Below are 25,002 nucleotides of genomic sequence, written 5' to 3'. Positions count from 1 at the left end.
AATAAGGCCATCAACATAAATAATGCTGCCGTCAATGTATAAATGATCCCATCAAACAGCCGAGAACCGATTATCAAACAGTGAGTGTGATTTTGTCACTGGAAATGATCAGAGTTATTCATGCACTTGTTGTTCACCAGTATTGTCCATTAAATTAAATAATTTCAGAACTCAGTACCACTTGGTCAGTTTACCTCAGCAGTCGGCACCGCCCCCTTTTTAAAAGAAAAATCTTAGAACTCTCTATTCTCCATGCTCCTCAACTAATGAATGCCTCTACTCTCTGTGACCCTCGAACATTTTTTATTAAATCGGTATTACCCAATATTTACATGTTTTTGGTAACCTCCATCAGTTTCACAACTTTCTCTGGTACAAGATGGTATGATTTTCAGTGCTATTTGGAAAGTTCATAGGGCCATATGTTTCAAAGGATTTTACCCATTCTGTGTCTATGAAAATCTGTTCATACATATGGCCCATAAATCTTAGTTTTGCATGTTTCATTACCCACAGATCCCAGACATATGATGTTTCCGCTTGTGCAGCAAATAAATGTGTGTGTGAGGTAGCCGATGGTCCTAACTGCTACTGGATGCATTTCTAGCCCGTGTGATGTTTTTGTGGCCAGTTAGTTATGTCATGTCTCATATTTCATCTCATGTCTCAGGGTCTTGTTTAAACATCACTGATGATTTTCTAAATTTCTATCTTTGCAGATTCCGCTTGAGTTGGACACAAGGGGGCTCACAAAAAGCAAAACCCCAATATATCTAAAACTTGTGCCCAGGACAGCTGCGCCGGTAGAAGATAAATGAATGACACAAACCACACACGTCCTTCTGCAAATACTAACAGCATGCAACCAATTGCGAATATCACACTGGAAAATGAAGACACAATATATTGTCCAGCAAGGCCTGTCCTTGAGGCCTTTGCTAAAGCTTCCTGTCCTTGAACCCCTGTCAGTTTTTATTCTTCAGCTTTGGATTTAGTTTTATTACTTACGTTTCTTGCACGTCAGTTGCTAAAATCACCATTGCATCATCGATTAACATAATTAGGCCTCAGATGTGGGGCCATATGGATCAATATACCCATTTGCGATTCTCAAATAGCGATTTTTAAGAAATCGCTATTTGATAATCGCAAATAGGTATGTATGTACAAAATCGCATTTTTTTTGCGATTTCTTAAAATTCCTTAAGTGCGATTAGCAAATTGCGAATCGCAATTAAGGCATACTTTCCCATTCATTTCTTTGGGCCCGGAGGCCCATAGGAATGAATGGGAAGTTATTCTCAATTTGCGATTCGCAATTTGCGAATCGCAAATTGAGAATAATTTCAAGGGTGCAGGGGTGTCCAAAGGACAACCTGTTGCACCCCTGAAATATGCATGGGTGCACATGTGGCGCACATACATGCCCTATGTATCACTTTGAAAAATGCAAAAATTTGCATTTTCCAAGGAATTCGCAACTTTTCACCAACTAGAAGTTGGTGGTAATTTGCGAATCCTTAAGGACATTTTGCAAATTTTTTTTGCTTCATACATTGCATTTAAGGAATCGCAAAATTTGCGATTCCTTAAATGCAATTGCAAAATAAGGAATCTTATTTTGCACCAGATTTTGCTTTATACATACCATTTGCGAATTTAGGCATTTGCGAATGCGAATTTGCTTGATACATATGGCCCATGGTGTTTTATTCTGAACGCCACCATAAAGGTCTAGGTAGAGCTATATAAAACTCTCAAATAAATACATTATCACTTCCTATTTGTTTCTGTAACAGCATGGCTGCTCAAATTTTGCGATTCCTTATTTTGCACCAGATTTTGCTTTATACATACCATTTGCGAATTTAGGCATTTTGCACCAGATTTTGCTTTATACATACCATTTGCGAATTTAGAGCTATATAAAACTCTCAAATAAATACATTATCACTTCCTATTTGCTTCTGTAACAGCATGGCTGCTCAAATTTTGCGATTCCTTATTTTGCACCAGATTTTGCTTTATACATACCATTTGCGAATTTAGGCATTTGCGAATGCGAATTTGCTTGATACATATGGCCCATGGTGTTTTATTCTGAACGCCACCATAAAGGTCTAGGTAGAGCTATATAAAACTCTCAAATAAATACATTATCACTTCCTATTTGTTTCTGTAACAGCATGGCTGCTGCCTTGAAACCACGAGGTGAGCATCACTCTTCACCATGCTGAGACATAGGCACCTGCCAGCCTTCTGTCAACCCTGAAAAACTTATTAAAACTGCACGTCATTTGACTCTTTTTTGTAAAGAATGTAAAAATAAATAAATCATTTAGCGCTTGATGGGAACTGCTTAAATCTAATACTTTCGTTTCATCCGGTAATTAATGTTGTAGCTGCAGTGAGGCCACCTCGGGAGCCCCTTTAGCCAATGCTGGCAGCCCCTAGGGCCACGCCTGTTCTCCTCGGCGTGCGGCTTGGGCAAAAATCGCAGCGAGCGCAGCTCTGTCACGCAGCATGTCCGACTTCCAAAGCTAACAGAGATCTCCCGGCAACGGGAAGGCCGCACCCCCAGTGGTAATGTACAACTAATCAGCCTGACAGGCACAATATGCTCTGTGTTTAGATTAAATATAAAACTGCTTTATAGTGGGAGGGTCTCCTTCTGTTAACTCTCACAGAAAGGGATAGTGCCTGCTCGTGTCCTCTGCATCTCCGAATTAATATTTTCCTACATATGACACAGAATTATCTTCTGGGCACAGACAAACAGACTCTGAAGGATTAGCATTGATATTTAAATGCATTAAAATGGTGTTTTCAGAAAAAAGTATTAATTTAAATGCAGATGCAATGATTTGTCAGCATAGAGATGAATGATTAAATACAATGTGAGAGAATCTCTTACAACATGTGTGCCACTAGAAGGGATGCATCTTGCCTGGAAGTCACTGCTTAGCAGCTAGTATGTTGCACATTCAGTTAAAACATTAAATAATCTGCGATGATCGATCCTCAAAGTGATATGTGCCATCAGGGAAAGATAGATCATTTGATATGTTGGCCAGTAGTGGTGGTTCATTAAAGTAGGATGCTAGGCAAGTTTCATAAAATGTTTAATATTTGTATCCACTCATGGGGCTAATTTAGACTTTGGTGGAGAGTGTCCCAATTTTCTACATTAACAGAGTACCTCTCTCTATCAAACTCAAGATCTGCCCGCTCAATTTAGAGGGAGGCGGATCTTAAGTATATCAACAACAGAGTTTACTCCTGCTCCATTTCCGACATACTCTTCCAGTTAGCCACCTGACTGCCCCCCAATATAGAGCCCAATTACGATGCCCTAGGAAACAGCTCTGACCCTCGGTTGGAGCCGTTCCTACGGCATCGCAATCTCCTGTTCGGATTCATTTCCGATCGACCCATTTGGATGGAGTCGGTTGGAAATAAATCAGAACCAGATTTCCGAATGGCTTCCGAAGGGCTCAGAAAGCCACCTGTGATCCCAAGGGCGGCTTTTTCCGCCCAAGGGATTACAATGTCGCATTCCGACAGCCTTTCTGTGCCGGCCTTTACGACACAGAAAGGCTGTCGGAAGTCGTCTTTGGGGGCCCCCAGCAGAGCCCTCATAGGTGCAAAGCCTCCGGATGGCAGCCGAGGGGGAACCTATGGTGCCCCACTGTTGATCGCTGCACCCTGTGGCAGGCACATTGAGGTGCCTGCCACGGGGTGCAGGGATAAACTGCACCTCTTCTCTTTACACTGTGAGCATGCATTCCGGTCGGAATGCATGCTCCCATTGTAAAGAATAGGAGTGCAACCGAACAGTGTTCCGTCGCAACCTACTTGCTGGGTTGGGACCGCCGACAGGTCAGTCGGTCCCAGTTACCAAACGATGTCGGACAGACTCAGGTCCGTCCAACATCGTAAATGGGCCCTTAGAATGAGTGACCAGATATATATTTCCAATGGTGTTGGTCTCATTCGTTTGTTATTTTTTAAAAGCAAATCCCTGCTTTGGGACTTTATTTAAAAAAAAGAAAAACATTGTAAAAGTTTGATGGGCATCCGTCAATTTGTTGGAGCTCTCCATCAAACTTTTACAATTTTAACTGGAACCGCTGTGATGCCAGTTTCTGCCAATGTTAGGAGTTGTACACGAGGGTGGGGGACAGTTTTACACTTGGCAGGCATAGGTCCCTGAAGAAGGTTGGGCAAATGTCCTCCACCATCCCGACAGACCCTCTGTCCCTCCAAAGTGTAAGTCAGCACCTATGACACAACAGAATTGAAGACTACGATTCAATTGTATACGTTTATTGGAACAAAAACATTTGAAAGATCCTTTTCAACAAATGAACATTTTTAAAAAAGAAACACAAACTGAAATGGAAGCATAAATAATGAAACCTAAAACTGATTTTCAGCCACTCATACTGAACAATACATCGGATTTTCCAAAAAGGCATTGCTATAATGTGATTGAAACTGAAGAAAGATTACAAAAGTTTCAGAAGATCAGAATGTAAAGCAGTACAAGAATTATATCATTTTGAATTCGGCAAAAAGGGATGCTTTGTTGTAAACATAGGCATGTATTGGCATAAAGAAGACACCATACCTTAGCTACAGAGAGGAGGTTACGTTAACTTAAATAGTGATCCATATACTGACTCTTCTAGATAAAAGATTAATAAATAGATTACAAAGAAAATGTCAAAACTGCTATCAAACACAAGTTCTTTCTAGTACATATACATATATAAGAAGCATAAATGTATATTACATCATCATGATTGGGAATGCAACTTGGGACTTAGTGTAAATGTATTGATGTGTTGATGTGTATTGAGTTGTTTCATTTGATTTGGGTTTATTTTATGTTGTATTAAATACATGAAACAGCATGTCAGCAATCCGTTTTACATAATATGGAATCTGTGTTTTTAGGTTGATTAAACATGGCAAGATAATTTGGAGCGTTCGGAAAATATTTGAATAATGTACATCATTCCATTAAGCTAATTTTGTAAAGATGATGTCTAAGAGATTACTTTTTAATATTGCAAATGAGAGAAGAACACAAACGATTGACCACAGATCTCTATGGTAAATAGACAGATTGCAACATCTTACTACTGGCGACAAGCTTTAATCCAATTTCAATAGAAACAGCTTCCTGTACAGTCAACTATTGTTTGTAAATTCACTGTGTCCAATTAAGAACAATGTGCAATTCATGAGAGAGAAGTGCTTGATAAATTTCATACATGTGCATGGAGCTTTTCAGAACAAATATTAAAACAAATGACAGATAGTTTTCCCTGGGTTTCAAGTATGGATCCATTAAAGATGTCAAGTCAGAAAGAGATGGAAGAATGTGCAAAGTTATTTATTCAGTTTAGTAGACATCCCTGAATAATTTAAAAGATAATTATCAGAAAATGTACATTAAAGGAGACGTTAATAGAAATTGAGCATCACAATTAGTACAACTACTATTGGTCCAGAAAAAATGGGGACACAACTCTTCCTTGTATTTAATGAAATAATTGCAACAGCATGCTTAAAGGTAATTATATACATCACACTAAAAGCAAAGTAGATAGCATTTTATGAATTTCAAGAAATATATCATTTAAATGATATTGATGTGATCAAATGCCATGTGGAATATTATATATTGACAAACTTCTTATAAAATCACAATAGGAATAAAAAATCACAAATCAACAAGAACACATTCAAATTCTGTGAAACAATTAATTGAAATTATGATAATATAGCACAACTTTGCTGCCAAACTTGAAAAATTGTACCAAAACATAGATGTAATGGAGACATGCCAATGATGCTTCAAGAACAGAATGTTCTTGTATCCTTTTTTTGAGAGACTTGAATGCCTAAATAAATGTAGGCTTTTTCCTGCTTTTCATGAATGGAGGTGATGACTAGAGATTTATGATGTCATATTAATAGCACCATAAATTAAATGTGTTTGTCCTCTAGCAGTATATTAAGAAGTGTGCATGAGGTTGAAAGGTAACAAAGCCAATGGACATAAACCATCACATTTGTGTTGTCCGGGATATGTTACAGGAACACTGCATAGACTTTGGAATGATTTTCAAAGGATTACCTTGCATTAGGAAGCAAATTACTTGTCAATAAGATTTCTCCAGTAAAGCGAGCAAATGTAAATAATTTTCCTTTAAAAAAAAATCTTATTGTCAACAAGGGTGCTTCATTGCAACTTATACTTGAAGTGTCTTATAACATGTCAAGATCTCATTAGAGGTACATCACCACACATATATAATCTTACATAGGACAATTGAAAATAATAATGATACATTTTAGGCTAGCATCTAGATTCCCTCTTCTGGGAGGCTCTTCTCCCATTTACATACCTCACTGTCCCCAAATGTCTTTTGTATCTAATGTCAAGTTCCCCCATATGGTACCTAGTTTCATCAGGGAGCGGGTTCCTCTAGCCCGAGCTAGGGCTTTCCCCATTCCTTTACTATAGCCCACCATTCAACTATAGAAGGAGGTTTAGGGGAAATCCGAGCCCTGGCTATGGTGAGTCAGGCAGCAACCAATAAGAATGTGAAAAGACGTCTCAGTTCCTGTCGCTCTTCTTTATAACCCATCATGATGTCAATGACTGTAGGGGGATCTATCGCCAATCGTTGCCTCATTACATGGCCTATCTTCTGCCAAAAAAGTTTCTATCTCTGGACAGGTGGCGAACATATGTACTATAGCTTGTAGCATACACCCCACGTTTAGGGCAGTTTTTCCGGTCCCCTCCTTACCCCCCTGACCCCAACTAGCAATCTTCTCTGGGGTGTAATAAAGCATGCAGATTGTATGGAACTGTTGTAATCTTAGGGTAACAGAATCATTTAACCCGTCTATAGTTCTGAGTGCCTGATTAATGGTTGTAGGAGTAACATTTATCCCCAGGGTCTTACTCCATCATGCGGCTTGCTTTTCACAACCATCCCGTTTAAATTTGCTGAGGCATTGATACATAAAACTGATTACTGTTTTCAGCTTCTCCCCATGCAAACAATCCCATATCTCAGAGCTAGACACTGTCGTTAAGGCTAAGTGTTTCAAAAAGTAGATATACAGTTGAATGGTGTAGTGAAATCACTAATATCTCGGCGCTCAGGCGCAGGTCTTACAGGCGGCTCAGAAGCAAGGCAGAGAGCTGGCACCAGCCTGGAGTTAACGGAAATGTAAATAATTTTCCAACACTGATAAGAACTTTATTTTATGTTAGAAAATTACTCTGAAAATGACTAAACGGGGGACAAAATAAAGTTCTGAAAAATGAGTGTTCAATATTAAATTATCTGAGGTGTAACTATGTACAAAATTAAAAGCATTGTAAATATAAACATTGTTTAAGATAATGAATTGAAAATAATTATTTCTCCAATATTAATTAAAGAGTTTTGGGAATTCCATAAGAGTGACCGCTTTAGGATCAATTAAATAACTACTTCACTCCATGATCCTGTTACAGGAAGACCCTTTAGTAAAATGGAACTTAACAACTTAATCCAAACTGGGATCACTTCCCTTATGAGTAAAGTATAAAGATTGCTTGGAATTGCGTCATGGCCTCCTGCTTTGCCTCTATTGAGCTTTTTACTTGCTTCCAAGATTTCACTCTTTGTTATTTCATTGCCCAAGTATTTTTGTTGTTCTGAGCTAAGTCTAGGTAACTTCTTGTCCCTCAACCAGTCGTATAGGTCTTCAGCATCTGGTACTAGATTCTCAGTGTAGAGTCCCTGGAAGAACGCGTTAAAAGCTGCTTCTATTCCCCTGCTACCTTGATCTCTCAGTGGAAATTCAAAGGGTCCATAGAGACCCAACTAAGCTGAATCCGGGGCATAAAAAGCTGTGAAAAATCCTAATAAATTTTCAGTCATACTCAGTTAAGGAAAAAACTTTAAGCCTAGCCTTAGAAGAGAAAAATCTCCAGGCCCAAGGGATCTTGCTGGAAAAACATATGGAGGAGCTTAAGAAAATTGTTGTAAGTGTCCAACTCAGGTTCCTAGCAATCTTGAAAGTAATATGGTAGAATAAAATGAGGTATTTCTCTGATCCAGAAGAGGTATGGGCAGATTTATGCAAGGGGTTAGGAACCGGGGGAGCTGAATAGGTATCTAAATGTATATTTTTAACTTGAGTTTTTATTTCCATAGTAATGTGTTGCCAAAAGTGTTTGCTTCTAGGGAAACAAATAGGAAGGAATAAGATCTAATTTATTACATTTTGATTCAGAGTAGTAATTAGTGGATAAGAAAATTAATTTATTTTTGAAGAATGGACTTGGAAACCCCCATTGTTTAGTTACTTGGATTAATGTTTTTTGTTAGGGAATTTGAAATGCGTTATCTCGTACAGTTGGGATAGCAGTGCAGACTGGTGACTGGGTGAAGGAATTTGAGGTTTTATGAAAAGTAGAAAGTATTAATATTCCTGAGCCATGTCTTGAACTTGGGTGAGTGTTGGAGATGTCAACAATCAATTTGAAAACCCTCTGACCTTGAAAACTAATGTCCTGATTACTTAATGATAATCAACATTCCTACAAATTCTACTCATACTAGTCACATTCATTACATCATGTGGTTTGTCATAATTTGAACAGACATGATTTACTTACCTTTGCCCTAAAACAAACTTAAAGGAAATAATTATACTTTGTTCCGAACTTAAGAGCAATTCCAGCCTGGGAGTCACGAGCACCCTGGTATTTTTGTGTTCAAGACCAAACTTTATCTTGAACTGTGAGGAGGACAACTTGGAGTAATGAAGATTACTGATAAGCAATCAGAGCCTTACCTCCATATCCATCCCAGTCATTACAGGGTCGGGATGCACCGAAGCAGAGAAACTCAACCTGAGGGATGCCTGTAAAAAAAAAAATAAAAAAAAAAAAATTACTGTTGAAACCATTGAATATGATTTTTGTTTTTGAAACCCAATGGGCAGTGGCACCCAGATGGCAGGATTCAAGAACTCATCATAGAAGAGAGACTCTGCGTCCTTTCTCCCCCTGGAATAGATTAAATGGGAAAACAGGAATTTATAGATCATAATGCAGAAGTTCATCAAGAAAAATCCAAAGGGAATTGCCCCAATCTCCAGACTCTGAGGAGTAGACAAGGAACTAACTGACTGAGCACAAATTTGTCAACTCACAACCTAACAAAGAGAGAGAACAGAGCTTTGATGCATGGAGATACTCACCACGTTGCTGTGAAGAAGAGCTCTTTGACCATATACTAATGCAATAGTTCCGCCGCATGTAACAGTAATCTTAAAGAGTTTACAATCATTAGAACCTTCATCATCACTAAAAGACAACAAGAAATACTGTACGGTCAAACTGATTAAACCCCAACAACAAAAAATGCCACAAGAGGCCCTTGAAGATTGACATTTAGGACGAAAATCATCAAAATTGGTGAGAGAATTTAGAGGCAAGCATTCTTACTTGGTATGAAGACAGAATTACTATCCCCTGCCCCAGGGAGGCGGAACATTAAGAAGACGCCAGGGAGCAAGGGACCCACAATGGAATAGCCTCAGGAAACTCAGGCTTGAAAAGGAACTCAGCATATCAATGCTCAACTTCCTGGGGCCTTAATGAGTTGTGTTTTTTGTAATCTGAAATTTTTATGCAGCTTCCTCAATATGTTTTTTTAGTGAATTTCTTATTTCTTATTATGCATTAGGAAAATACCCAAGTCTGTGAGCTGGCTGGATATTAAGAGAAGAGCCCTCAGGAAGAATTAAAAGCTGCTGTAGGAAAGTCTTGAAAAAAATATGGGGTTAGTACCCCCTGTGCCCTCAGGCAGGCCATAAATGCTGAGGTTGTTTCTTCTGTTGCGATTTTACAAATCCTCAACCTGCATGTGTATGCCAGTTACCTGTTCCTGAGAAAGAGTGACCTTAGGGGGAGTACCTTTGAAGTCACAGATTTGACGCTCTACTGTAGAAATGTTCTCCTCCATAAGATTCTAGAGCAGATCTAGAGAAGCATTGGGAGGAGATTTAGAGGGTGACAGCGTATCATTTTTTGTCTGTTAGAAGTTGGTTTTCTGGCAGCAGATTGAACGACTGCAGCAGGCAGGACGGAGGGTAAGGATGCACCAGCATACTTGTGATTCAAAACGCCCTCCAATTTAAAGGAACTGCACTGCGCAGGAGCAAGTTTGAGAGACTTGCCTGAAGAAAACCTAGCCAGACACTGTCTGTGTTGTGACCTGCTCATACAAAAAACCTTATCATGAAAAACTGCGAATAAGTGTCTCCAAAAAATAAAATAAATTACATTGAATAATGAAGAAACATGAACCAGACCAATTAATCGAAGGAAATCTCCTCAAAAAGGTTTAAAGGTGTAGTAAGAACATATTAGAAAGTGTAAATGCAAGCCCTTGCCCAAGGAACACTTGAAAACACTTCAAAGTATGTTGATTCCTTTTTTGACAATTTTGTTAGGAATCTTCCATTTTATGTAAAGGACACAGGTGATTTCTTGCAAAGAATCTACAATCTCTCATGGGAAGATTTTTTTACTGACTACAATTAATGTATCCACACTGTACACAAGTTTCAGGCATGAGGATGGCCTAAAGGCAATTAACATTTTTAGGATTAAGACCTTTGAATCTATGGCAATATACACAGATGCACTTAAAAATGGAGAAAGATGTCTCACAAGTAATTTTTTTTAATTAAATGGTGCTTCATTCATCAAACATGTGGCACAACAATGGGCAACTGCTTCGCCCCTAGTTATGCAATTTTGCATATGGGCTGATAGGAAGAGCAGGTGGTCAGAGCTGAATACCAGGATATTTGGGACAATCACATAATACATTTGTGTCATTTTATCGATGACCTCTGCATAGTATATAGTAGTTCAGAATGTGAAGCTCAAGAATTTTTAAATCGAATAGAGTTTAATTATCTGAATCTGCACTTTACAAGGACTATTCGTGCAGAAAGTGTAAACTTTCTGGACCTTAAAGTATATATTATGAACCACAAATTGGAAACACAGCTGTTTAGAAAATCAACAGCTGGGAATAAGTTGCTTCTTGCAACTAGCTTTCATCCTAAAAATTTGATCAAAAGTATCCCCTACAAGTTTGAGGACATGGCATAATTGTAGTGAAGTGGATGAGGAAAACAGGGCAATTAAGGCCTTAAAAGTTAGATTCAAAGCAAGGGGTAATTCAGAGAGTTGCATTGAAGAAGCGATAAAGAAGGCCAGAAAAAGGCCCAGAGAATAGATTTTATTCAAGAAGGGAAAGTCACAAAAACACCTTGCGGGTGATTCACATTTCAGATTAATAACGACGTATAACAGACAACAAGCAAATATATGTGGTATTCTGGGTAAATACTTGTCACCTCATCAGAAATGATCCAGTGTTATGAAAAGTAACACCATGCAGACCTGGGATTACATTCAGAAAAGCGACAACAATTCAATAGGTATTAGTAAGCAGCAACCTGGGAGAGTGTAAAGAGGAAGGCACAACTTGGTTGAGTAGGAAACCAGGTTTCCTAAAAATGCATTGAATGTAAAACATGCCAGCATGGCAGGAATACTGCAGCATACAAAACACGACTTTCACCTACCTTAAAAATGATCAAACAAAAATACACATGCAAGACAGAATTTGCAGTGTATATATTGGAGTGTCCATGTGGATTATGTTATGTTGGTCAATGGCCATCAGATAATACCAACTACTGTAACAAACTGTAAAACAAAGGATGTGGTCTATCTGCTGATTTGCCAATGCAAATTAGGATATAACGGTGAAACTAGTAGAGCTGTCAATGTTCGACTGACGGAACATAGATCCGTCATTGGAAATCGGAAATTGACATCACCCATGGTAGAATATTACATTGACCATAACCATGCGCCAGAGGAAATGCAATGGTACATTGTCGAGAAAATTAAAGGCAAACCTAACATGACGAATAGATACAACAAACAAACTTAGAAGTCTAAACTAGAAATCCTTTAGTGATTTCTTGCAGGTTATCCTAATGCCTCATAGAGTACACAGGAAGAAAAAAAACGATTAAACTAACAGACCAAATCACCAAAATGTGAGACACCTGTGATTGTCAGTCAACCTCATTGAGGATTCCCATCAATGTCTTGTATCGATCAATATTCTCATCTGGTAATCCTACCAGGGTATTGTGTCTCTTGATCATTGAGACAGCCAGCATACCCCAATGGTCGGCTTGGGGTAACGACCCACAATCACTTAGTTATACCACATGATGTTGATATGATGGGAAGGTGCAGTGCAAAAAATTATACAAGTGGTGATTAAAAAAGGATAGGGAGCTTAACGAAAGATTATTTATTGGACGTAAGCCCCTTCTGGTTTAAAAACAAGAACAGTGCATAACTATAATTGCAGTTCAAACAAATAGCTGCGAGAGGGCCAACATGTTTCAGCCTGTAGTGGAAAATGACCATAGGCTTTCTTCAGGGCCTCTGTTCTAAATTCATGCTACTACCTACAAGTGACTAAATGTGTGAAAAAATAATACAAAAAACACACAAGTGAAACATCAACAGTAAAGGATATAATGTTCCTTCAACTGTCTGAATTCCTCTTCGGCACCTGGTGTCTTAGTAACATCTGTTGAAGACAAACAGACAGGTGAGCCCCAATCATTTCATTTCAATAATCTTTATTTCGGCAGTCTGCCATAAAAGATACAATAAAATTGATACAGAAAACAACATACTTTCCGCCCATTAGTAAACCAGGGAAGTACACAAAAATCCGTTGCATGTCGGGAAAGCAGTACAAGATCAGTGCTTAATGCTACAATGTTATTAATACACAAACAGTCTATCATGAATATTAAAATAATGCTAAAACACATTAAGCAATATAACATAAAACTGGGCTATTACATATGGTGTCATAATTATCAGGTTGAATGAGACAAGGACGAGCAAAAATTAGGGTGTCCTGGAGATTAGACGGAGTCTCTTATGCCAAACTGCTTCTAAAAACTTGGCAATTACAAACACATTTACTTTAGTCAAGTCAGTTTTGAGGATTCGAAAAGCCTCAGAGCATCTGCGAAACCCTAGGTTTTTACATAAGGGAATTACCCAAGATCTTCTGGCAGCAGTGTAGGCAGGACAAAAAAAGACTAGATGGGGACACTTTTATTATTGAAAAGCGCTTCGCTGGTTTTGCGCTTGGCTCGAGAGACAGCACTTTGTAACCTCGCCGCACCCGCTCCGCGGGTGCCGCTTCGACGTGGGACCATCTGCATCTTTGCCTGCCTGTTGTGGGGGAACCCCTGAGCGGACTTCAGGGTCGGGATTGCTGCAGGGCTGCGAGCGTGCAGGGACTACCTGACCCAGGTGTCCCTGCGAGACCGCGTCCAGCTTCCGGTCCGCTCTCCCTGCAGCTCCACCCCCCGCCCATCTGAGGATCATTTTAAGCACCTGGGCTGCCTTTGCCACTGGGACACTTTTATTATTGAAAAGCGCTTCGCTGGTTTTGCGCTTGGCTCGAGAGACAGCACTTTGTAACCTCGCCGCACCCGCTCCGCGGGTGCCGCTTCGACGTGGGACCATCTGCATCTTTGCCTGCCTGTTGTGGGGGAACCCCTGAGCGGACTTCAGGGTCGGGATTGCTGCAGGGCTGCGAGCGTGCAGGGACTACCTGACCCAGGTGTCCCTGCGAGACCGCGTCCAGCTTCCGGTCCGCTCTCCCTGCAGCTCCACCCCCCGCCCATCTGAGGATCATTTTAAGCACCTGGGCTGCCTTTGCCACTGGGACACTTTTATTATTGAAAAGCGCTTCGCTGGTTTTGCGCTTGGCTCGAGAGACAGCACTTTGTAACCTCGCCGCACCCGCTCCGCGGGTGCCGCTTCGACGTGGGACCATCTGCATCTTTGCCTGCCTGTTGTGGGGGAACCCCTGAGCGGACTTCAGGGTCGGGATTGCTGCAGGGCTGCGAGCGTGCAGGGACTACCTGACCCAGGTGTCCCTGCGAGACCGCGTCCAGCTTCCGGTCCGCTCTCCCTGCAGCTCCACCCCCCGCCCATCTGAGGATCATTTTAAGCACCTGGGCTGCCTTTGCCACTGGGACACTTTTATTATTGAAAAGCGCTTCGCTGGTTTTGCGCTTGGCTCGAGAGACAGCACTTTGTAACCTCGCCGCACCCGCTCCGCGGGTGCCGCTCGACGTGGGACCATCTGCATCTTTGCCTGCCTGTTGTGGGGGAACCCCTGAGCGGACTTCAGGGTCGGGATTGCTGCAGGGCTGCGAGCGTGCAGGGACTACCTGACCGAGGTGTCCCTGCGAGACCGCGTCCAGCTTCCGGTCCGCTCTCCCTGCAGCTCCACCCCCCGCCCATCTGAGGATCATTTTAAGCACCTGGGCTGCCTTTGCCACTGGGACACTTTTATTATTGAAAAGCGCTTCGCTGGTTTTGCGCTTGGCTCGAGAGACAGCACTTTGTAACCTCGCCGCACCCGCTCCGCGGGTGCCGCTTCGACGTGGGACCATCTGCATCTTTGCCTGCCTGTTGTGGGGGAACCCCTGAGCGGACTTCAGGGTCGGGATTGCTGCAGGGCTGCGAGCGTGCAGGGACTACCTGACCCAGGTGTCCCTGCGAGACCGCGTCCAGCTTCCGGTCCGCTCTCCCTGCAGCTCCACCCCCCCGCCCTTTCCCACCACTATATACAGCAATTGTTCTCCCGCAGCGCGGGACGCAGCCCGGGGCGAAGACTGGGCAAAGACTGGGCCGTTTGAGGCCGTTCGAGGACTAAGAGGGCTGGGCTGGGCCACCCCCTCTGGCCGGTACATTATACAGTTTTATTGTCTTTGTATTTATTCACTGTTATTTATATATCCTGTATAATGTGCTCACGGGGTAGCCGCAGCAAAACCCTTATGGCTGCGAACAATTCGAACAGAACCTTGGATGACTTTCTCATCAAAACTAATTTGGCTATTGATGAGGAAATTAGTAAAATGCAGCACAGGGTCTCTCTGGATCTTGATGCGGCACGAAGGCTATCTGCCCACCTAGCCAGCACCAAAAAATCATCCCTGGGGAAAATTGCTTCTGCCCGTACCCCTGAGCAAACATCAGGTCCCCGTCCTCTGTTTATAACGGCAGCTATTCATCCTGCCCCTACCACTGCCTCCCTAATGTCTCCAAAGTCTCCCCCCAATTCTTCACTTACTCCTGTGAAACCTAATCAGATTCTTGCCCCACCTACCTGCGTGACGGGCACTTGTTTCCCTTCTAAAAGTAATCTACCCCCGACACCTAGCAGGGTTAAGAAAGCTGCCATCTATAAAAAGAAATGCCTTGCTAGGTCCATTTATGCACGGAAAAAAAGCAAAAATGGCTAGAGCAAAGTTTTTTAACAGCCGAAGGGCATTGTCTTCCAATGGGACGAAGGACGAAAGTCCCAAAATCAATTCTTGTCCCCTAGGTGGGGAAGATGTCCTTGGCTCACCTAGTTCAGTGGAAGACCACTCTTTGAATGGCTTTTCCGCCCCGAACAGTGTGAATAAATTTGAGGGTCGGTTGAGTGGATCTGAGAAAGACAGGGGGGGGGACGAAGAATTCCTTAAAATAGTCTGGGGCACATTAAAACAATTACTTACCCCCTTGGAACTTAGGCTGTCTCGTATAGAGAACAACTTGCTAGAAATGGATAGAACCATAGTCACCCTGGCTAGCCTCAGCCTAAAGGAAATGGAGGCAAAACTCCCACGTGAAACCGTTCCAATCCCACAGACCCAGGTATTAGAACCTATGCGCCCATCCCCACAAATACCCCAAAATATCCCAGTAGTACCGCCAATAACTAAACCCGTACCAAAGCCCCGAACAACTGTTGTAAATCATGTTGTATCTACTCCTAGTCCCGCTGTACAAAGCCTTTTTCCTTTGCAAAGTTCAGCCAACCCCAAACAGAAACCTAACACACGAACCTTATCACACTATGCAAAAAAAAACAGACTCTGTAAACAATCTTCATCGGCCAGCTAATCGTTCCAACTTTCGTGGTGGGTTTATTGACCTTCCACCGGAAGCTGGCCTGTATGTTATCATATTAGCTGGTGTGCCTGAACTAGGTCTACATTCCCAGGAGAACCATCACTCCCTGAAAAATAAAGTCATCCATTGGCTTAATTTAAATAAACAGCTCCTTGACCATCAGAGAAGCAGTGTATTAATGGTACGTAGAGTGCCTTGGATAGGCCCAACACAAAAGTCCATAATTGGTGACTGCATAGTGGTATCCTTTGCAGATCCCCACACAGCTCAGCACCTTTGTACACGGCCCTCTCATGAAGCTAATGGAACAATAGTAGTGAGACCCCTCACTTTCTTTTATCCCCCAAGGCAGCCTCGAGTGCAGGAGGGTGTATGGTCAACCGTCCAGAATACTAGATGGACTACCCGTAGGGCTGATGGTTACAGCCAGCACAATTGGTGGCAAGGGGCACCTACCTCCAATATGTATGGGTGCTTGGAGGAGGTTGATTGACTTGGGGGGTCTGTTGTTGCAATGTCTACTGTGGAATCCCCTTACCCACGGGGGATTGCTCTATCTACCTCATTGACAACATCCACAAATGGTTTTACCTCTGTTAAAAGCGTAGGCTCAGTTTCTGTTTCAGATAATATCCCAGTTAAGTTCAGGAAAGGGGAAATGGGCTTGGAACCGTTACTTTCTGCTTTTGCCAATGGCACGGATAACCCTTTAAGAGTGGCCTCCTGGAATATTGCAGGGTTACGGGGACGCTTGAACAACGATGATTGGGTCAATTTTATTGACTCCTATGATATCGTTGTCTTTCAGGAAACATGGTCAACTGTCCCCCTTTTTAGGTTGGGTTTTCTAAATTTTTCTAAACCTGCTATTCAGGGTCCCAAGGGTAGGGCCTCTGGTGGCCTAACCATTTGGATCAAAAACAACTTGGGTTTTCACGCTAAGGAAATTTTGGATGAGAATGCAGACCTCTTAGGTATTACCATTAGTAAGGCCAACACAAAGGGTTTTCTCCTAATTGATGTTTATGCCCGTGGCTGTGCGGGTGGGAGGAAACAAACTGTCCTGAATGACCTTTCTTAGGAAATCTAAAACTGATCAGATAGTTATAATAGCGGGTGACATGAACACATCTTTCGAGCCCATCCTTACCTTGGCAGAGGATGTGGGATTAGAAGAGGATACTGCCTGGAACATCCCCCCGCTATCTATTATCAAGGGAGTCAGGGGCACCGAGGCAGCCTTACATTGGTTGGGTTTCTGTCTGGAGTGGGGTCTTCGGGCAGTAAACGGGCGTACACGTTCTGATAAATCGGGGGCAGCAACCTTTGATAACGGTCTGAGCTCCAGCCGTATCGATTATATATTGATCGATATTGAATCATGGTCATGTGTCAAAGATATGGTGGTGGAGCCCAGACCAGAGAGTGACCATAATCCTCTTTCTCTGAAGATATTGGTCTCCGGAATGGGTGCCCCCCTTATGGGAACCAACTACCTAACGTCTGATGTAGTTCTGTGTGACAATAGGCGGCGAGTTAAATGGTCCAAAGTTCTAGATGACCCAGTGCTTATTCCTAAGATTGAGGAGTTGGTTCTCAATGTACAGAGTAGGATGTCATCAATACCCCCCTGTGGTAATATTGATTCTACAATTACTACTCTTCACGAGGAGTGCTTTTTGGGCCTTAAAGAGCTTCTTACCAAACCCTTAAAGTCTGGTATTGTAAAGGCGCACAAAAAATGGTATAACAAAAGTTGTAGAGATGCTCACAGCAACTTAATAGTCGCTGTAAAAGGCCGGAATACAGATGATATTAGGATAGCCAGGCAGCGCTACAAGCATAATCTCTGGGCCGCCAAGCGGGACTGGGACGATTCTTACTGGCTTGACCTCCTTAGAGCATGTGAATCTTCCAACCAAACCAAATTTTGGTTGATTGTTAGGCGGGGCAGGGACTCAGCCCCCCAAGCTCCGGAGAACCATGTCTCAGCACAGTCATGGGTGGAATTTTTCTCGGCCCAATTTAAAGACTCAAGTGTAGCACTGGACCCACCCACTGTAATGGCACCACAGTCCTCCCAACTACAATTGGGGGCCGAACTTGTGTTTTTAGAATCCGATACCGGTCATGCTCTCGAGTCTGTCAAGTCTGGCAAAGCCCCAGGTTTAGATGCCATACCAGCTGACCTTTTTAAACTAAACCTTGACCTATGGGTCCCCTATATTACGCAACTGGCTAATACCATCGCCGCTGGGGCTGAGATTCCTAAATCCTGGAAAGGGGCGGAAATTCTGCCAGTTTATAAAAAAGAAGACCGCTCCATCCCAAATAATTATCGGCCTATTAGCTTGATCGACTCGATCCAGAAAGTAGTATCAAGGATGGTTTTACTAAGAATTCAGGGCTGGATCGATTCGAACAACATACTTTCCCCTATGCAGGCAGGGTTTAGATTTGGTACCAGTACCATAGATCAGGTGTTCCGTTTTTCTTTGCTTTTTTGGAAGGTGGTTCTTTTGGGTGGAGGGGTTTTATACGCCGCATTTGTCGACCTTAAGTCGGCTTTTGACTTAGTCCCAAGGAATAAATTATGGGAGGCTCTTAGACAAATGGGCCTTCCTCCAGAGTTGTTGAGTCTTGTCCAGCGCTTACATGAGGATAATTTCACTCAGGTAAGATGGGGGAGTCAGGGACAGGTGACCAAAAGCTTTCCTGTTCAACGAGGGGTGCGCCAAGGCTGTGTCCTGGCCCCCACCTTGTTCCTTCTGTTTATAAACCAGGTGGTCCAATACTTTAACAACACACAGTCGGATGCACCTACTCTGGGCGGATTTAAATATCCCATGTTAATTTTCGCGGACGATACCCTTCTCCTCTCGAAAACTAGAGGTGGGTTACAGGTAGCCCTGAACAGATTTTCAGAGTTCTGTAAAAAAAACGACTTGCAGGTTAACGTTGAGAAAACCAAATTTATGGTCTTCTGCAAGAAAACCCCCCCCAATTGTTCTGTTACACTAAACGGCGTATCAATTGAGCAGGTAAAGGTCATGACTTATCTAGGTGTGACACTTGACCATTAACTCAACTGGAATCCCCAACTGGAGACAACCAAACTTAAATTTAATCGCTTGGCCGGTTGTCTGGTCCAAGAACAAAAGAAATCTTTCACAAAACGAATCACCCCCGCCCTAAAAATCTATGATGCCAAGATCATCGCTGCAACACTATATGGAGCCGATGTTTGGGGTTACAAGGACTTATCATGTTTAGCCATTGCCCAGAATAGATTCCTGCGGAACCTGGTAGGTCTCCCGCAGTCTGCACCCATAAAACCCCTGTTATTAGATCTTGGTTGCAGACCCATCACTGAGCTGGCACAGTATCGCCTAGTGGCACTATGGCGCCGCCTCTGGACAACCCCTGAGCTTAGCCTTTTTTGCCGTGAGCTTGATGAGGTAAAATCATTGTGGGGCGCGCTAAAGATACCATGGCTCAGGGAAGTTAAAAACATTCTGCATATGATGGGCCTACCAGAGCTATGGTCTAACCCAGGGGGGTGCATCTTTCCATCTAAACCTGAGTTTAAGGCCCTTTTTTGGGCCTGGAAAAGATCTATTTTAGTTGCCCAATCTTCGGATGCAAATTTAACAGGTTTATTTTTGATGCATAAAGCCATTCCCTTTCTAGAGCAGTATTGAGATCTGATCTCCAAAGTATTAGACCGTAAGCTGTACCATCAGTTCCGTACAGGTACTTTGCCTGTTAATTCCTTCACAGCGAAGTGGGTAACAAAAGCAGGAAGCAAGTGTTTCTGGTGTCCCGACCAGGAAGAAAGTGTTGGTCATCTATTCTTTGGTTGTCCTGTCTATCGATCCCCTCGAAACAAGTGGCTAAAACCCATATGTGTAACCCTGAACTGTAGCAGCCATCGAGATGCACTGACCAAATTACAAGAAATTAGATCAGAAACGGTTGTGGTTTGTGTTGCCAAATTTTTGGGCTGGTCCTGGTTGATTCGAGCTAAGAGATTGAATATGCTTTTAAATTGATTATTTTAACCATATGCATTTTTTGGTATCCTGTCTCTTGTGTATTTTGTGGATTCCAACGGTATTAACTTATGTGTATGTCGTAATCATCTTATTTGTATTGGGGATCCGCTATTGGAATCTTTTTATTGTGTATGGTTTGTATGTTGTCTTTTATGAATTGCTTTTATTCGAAATAAAGACATATAAACTCGACTAGATGGAGTTCGTCTTCCTGCCTACAAGTGCAGCCCGGGCAATTCTCCGGGGTGGACTGTTTCCATTTACTCGTAAATGCTCTTAGCGGAAGAGTACTATAACGCCATTGGAGGAATAGCTTCCGGGCCAGATTTGGGAAAATATCATCCAAGACTGGCTCGAACTTATAAGAATCCTTTACCACAAGAAATGTATTGACCAATGAGTCTGGGCGTGTACCCTGGATATGCGATGCCAGATTACATGCATAATACGTAGCCACAAGATGTTTACGGGGCATAGCCTGGCAGGCGACTAAAGGATCATTCCACAGGGACGAAAGGCCCAACTGGTCAAATTCAAATGTAATATATTTGAACCATGGGATATTCTCTACAGCCGGTAGAGCAAGAATTCCCTGAAATTCCTGCCTGTAGTTGGCTAACTCAGGGGTGGTCCATAGTCTTCTCCAGAAGGTTAAAGGTTTCACGCCCACCACTTGGTCCAAAGGTTTTAGGCCCAGATCCAGCCTTAGTGGCAGGAGTGGAGTGCTTGTCGGTAACTTTAATAATTGCCTGAGAAATTTATTTTCTAAGGTGACCAGATCTTTTTTACAAGCATACCCCCAGAGTTCACTACCGTGGAGGATCGCTCCTCTTGCCTGGAGTCTATAAATCTCCACGGGAGGGGCTAGCGGCCTAATGGATGATCTGTTGGAATTTTCTAGCCTAATAATACCCCCTGTTAATTGCGCCAATCTAAGCTGTGACTTGGCCTGATGATCGCCCCATTCCAATTTGTCATTGATAGTCACGCCCAAATACTCAAAAGTGTAAACTCTTTCTAGTTGGTTGGCACCTATAAAGGGATTGGGGCGTGTCTTTTTGGGGGAATTGAAAATCATAAACTTAGTTTTCGTGGCATTTATTTCGAGCCCATGCTCTCGGCAAAATGCCTCAAACCCTTCCAAAATACGTTGAATCCCCATAGGGGATTTGGAAAGCAGTAAGGTGTCGTCCGCGAACATAATCGCGGGCACCCTAGTGCCACCAAGCCGCGGTGCATCTGTGTTGTTGACATTATTTAAAAAATCGATTACCCCATTGACAAAGAGGCAAAACAGAGTCGGCGCTAGGACACAACCCTGCCTTACCCCTCTGCCAACGGGGAATCTATTGGAGAGACAGCCCGACCTCCCACACCTTACCTGTGCATAATTTTGGGTGTGTAGACGAATAATAACATCTAAAAGTGGGTGGGGGAGCCCGAGTTTAGCAATACCGTCCATAGTTTGCTCCGCGGAACGAGATCGAATGCCGCTCTGAGGTCGACAAAGACGGTGTATAGGGTGCCCCCCTCCACCCTCACAGTCTTCCAGAAAATAAGGGCCAACCGAAAAAGTTGATCCGTAGTTGAGACCTTGCTCCTAAAGCCCCCCTGGAATGTACTCAGGACTGAGTGATCTGTCATCCAATCCTGAAGGCGGTCAAGAATCAGCCTCGCAAAAAGTTTTTGCGAAACGTCAATCAGGCTAATTGGCCTATAGTTGGCTGGGAGCAGAGGAGAGCCCTTCTTAAAGATTGGCACAATCTCTGCTCCCAGCCAAGTACTGGGGACCGCCATTCCTGCAAGAATTGCTTTAAAGACCATTAGCAGGTATGGAGCCCAGATCATGGGTTGATGTTTGAATAAATCACCCGGGATTTTGTCTAATCCTGGGGCTTTCCCTGACGGTTGTTTAGATATTGCAGCAATAACCTCACTTAAAGAGAACTGCAAGGGGTCAGGGTCTTCCACGTTTGAGGAATAGGCATTTGGAACACCCGGCAACGAGGGATGTTCCAGTGATGCGCAGACATGCTGCGTAGGCAGACCCGGGGCGGCCTCTTCATAAAGGCAGCGAAAATGGTCCTCCCAGGCCGCAGCCGCGAAATTGGCCTCAACTGCTTGAGTTGGCTCAGATGAGCCTGTTTTCACAATTTGCCAGAACTTACGGGTATCTCTTGTCTGGAGGGTGATCAGCATGTTTTCCCAGTTTATGTGGTCCCAAGCCACCTTCGCCTTGTGAATGGCCTGCTTTAGCTCAGCCCTCCTTAACCTAATTGCCCCAGGGTCCCTGGAGTGCTTCAGCACCGCAATCAGTTTGCCCTTTGCCTCCCTACAAGCTGAATTATACCATGACTGCCTTTGTACCCTGCGGGACCCTTTCCCCACCACTGGATTCAGGAACTCCGCAAGAGTTTTTTTTTTTTTTTTTTTTTTTTTTTTTTTTTTTTTTTTTTTTTTGAAAACCTTTATTGGTCATAAACACATGTAATACAGCTCAGTGCCCACAACCCATATTCCTGGGCCGGCTTCCACAGTGTCATAAAAGAGGATGAACATGCATTCTGAATAAAGTCATGGGGTGGACACAGCAAGTCGCCTACAACCCATCCGGGCCGGCCGCGTTAGAATAAAACATGGGTCATATAGGAAATTGCAGGAGGTCTACTTGTGTACATTGTGGGCCCTGAGCAGCAGAGCAATGAGGTTATTTTTTACATTTCAAACAGCTTAACAACATAACAGTCCCGTTCCCTTCCCCCAGCGACCCCTCCTCGTCGGAGCAGTGAAATGATGGAGCTCAATTGCGCGGGGGGGCGCAGGGTCGAAGTCACTATCCTGCTTTGGATGCCAGGCAATGCTGGCCAAGTCATTACTGCTGCAGTGGTATTGACTCAACCACGGGGAAGGTAGTGTGTTCGCTTGCCATGCAGAGAGTGCGATATTGTGTCGTGCCATGGATGTGTTGCAGTGGATGACTGACTGAATGAGAATATCCGTTCCGAACCAAGTCCGAAGAATACAAGAGGTGAGAGGGGGGAGGGGGGGACGCCCGTCACCCCGCAATCCCGCCACACCTCGTTCCGTGCGTTACGGATCAGGGGGGGCGTAACAGTATGTGCTGCGTGTGTTCGCTTATGCAGGTTCCAAAGTAAGCCATGTCCAGCAGGGGGTAGCATATGTTAGAGGCGCGTGTCGTGGCAATGCTTTCGAAAGTGTGTGGATGAATATAATCCCCGTGTGGGATCGGAGCAGTGATCCCTGCAGTCTACCCCTCAATCATTCTCTTCCACAGAACGTTCATCACTGTGTAAGTGAAGTAGGTACGAAGTAAGAGGGCCCCATAGATCTTTGGGTCGTGATTTAGGTGGTAAGAGGTCAGCATAGTTATGTAATTGTTCTTGCCAGGTAGCCATGCAACTCAACCAATCTTTAAATTTGGGTGCCCGCCCTCTGCCCCATCTGCATGCCACCTGACGTTTAGCCAGAAGGAGGCTCAGTGCAAAAAATTTGCGGTTCGTCTTAACAGCAGGGTGAGCTAGCCCGAGCAGCGCTAACCTAGGGCAAGGGTCTATAGATAGTCCGAGCATTTCCGAGAGAGCATCAAACACTTCCGCCCAGTATGTGGCGACTGCTTGGCATCCCCATGCTAGGTGTATAAAATCTGCCCCCGGGATGCCACACCGGAGACATCTATCATCGCCCTTGAGGCCCAGCCGGTGCAGTTTTACCGGTGTGAAATAGAGCCGGTGCAGAAATTTATAATGGATCAGGCGGAGACGGGTGTTTCCAGTTACAGCATGTGTGTGAGAGCAGCTCGTCTCCCACTGCTCGTCCGATAAGGGTTCGGGTAGGTCAGCGTCCCAGTCCTGCCGGGCTCTAAAGGGGGGGGGCGAAGGGGCCACCTGGACATGTTTGTACAACATGGAGACTACATGTTTCGGGACCGCGGCCTGTAGCAGGGAATGCAGAGGTGCCATGATTTCTGGTTCGTCCGGAAAGTTGGGTGTGACGGATTTAATGTTTTGTCGGAGGCGGACATAGAGGAAAGTATCCATCATCGTGGGGGCATTGTCCCCAAATATCTGTACAGCTGTGCGGAAGGTGCCCTGCAAGTAAAGATCTCCCCACGTGTGTATAGCGTATTTGACAAGGAATTTACGTCCCAATTCTTCTCGGGCGACACTCACCCTGGGGTCGTTAGCCACCGCCATTAGAGGCGAGTAGGCGAATAGTACCCCCATGTGCCCTGCAATGCGCTTCCAGGCCCTGACAGTGCAGTCCACCGTAGTCGGGTCCCTATCGGTCATGCTGACTGTAGCGTAGAGATACCCAGAGGGTTTTTCCGGTCTCATATAACCATCCTCAACCGCCAGGTGGGCCATAAATGGAGGGGGATGGAGCCAGTACGCTGCAAAATGGCCCTGAGCACAATCGTAATATTTTCGGAAGTCCGGGACTTCAAACCCTCCCTGGTGGTAAGGCAGCATCAGGGTTTTTAAACTAAGTCTAGCTTGTTTGCCTCCCCAGATCAGTCGCGAGAGCTGGGAGTCGAGGGCCCTAAAGAAGCAAGACCCCGGGCTATAGGGAATATTCGTAAAGAGATACAATAGTTTGGGGAGGATCACCATCTTAATAAGGGATATGCGGCCCGCCATGGATAGAGGAAGATGTAGCCACCGAGTAACGCTATCCGTCAGTTTGTCCAGGACCGTCCCATAGTTAGCCCGGATAAGGTTCTCTCTATTCCTAGTGATGTTGATACCTAGATATTTGATTTCATCGGGTTCCCACACCAGGGGGTAGTCAAGAGGAAATTCC

At 43.7% G+C, this 25,002-nt stretch overlaps 1 protein-coding gene across 1 annotated transcript in view; it reads left to right on the top strand.

The window, feature by feature from the left end:
- The window catches only part of LOC144786063 (cytochrome P450 3A24-like), a 246,574-nt gene extending 241,592 nt beyond the window's left edge, over positions 1 to 4,982 (top strand). Inside the window, exon 13 of the mRNA XM_078665008.1 lies at positions 720 to 4,982. Coding sequence (XP_078521134.1) covers positions 720 to 818 — 99 coding nt within the window. The 3' untranslated portion in view covers positions 819 to 4,982. The remainder of the gene's footprint in view (positions 1 to 719) is intronic.
- Positions 4,983 to 25,002: the final 20,020 nt, after the last annotated feature.

The sequence above is a fragment of the Lissotriton helveticus genome, chromosome 10, assembly GCF_964261635.1.
Source record: "Lissotriton helveticus chromosome 10, aLisHel1.1, whole genome shotgun sequence".
NCBI classification, from domain to species: Eukaryota; Metazoa; Chordata; class Amphibia; order Caudata; family Salamandridae; genus Lissotriton; species Lissotriton helveticus.
This window is presented reverse-complemented; position numbering and strand designations above follow the sequence as displayed.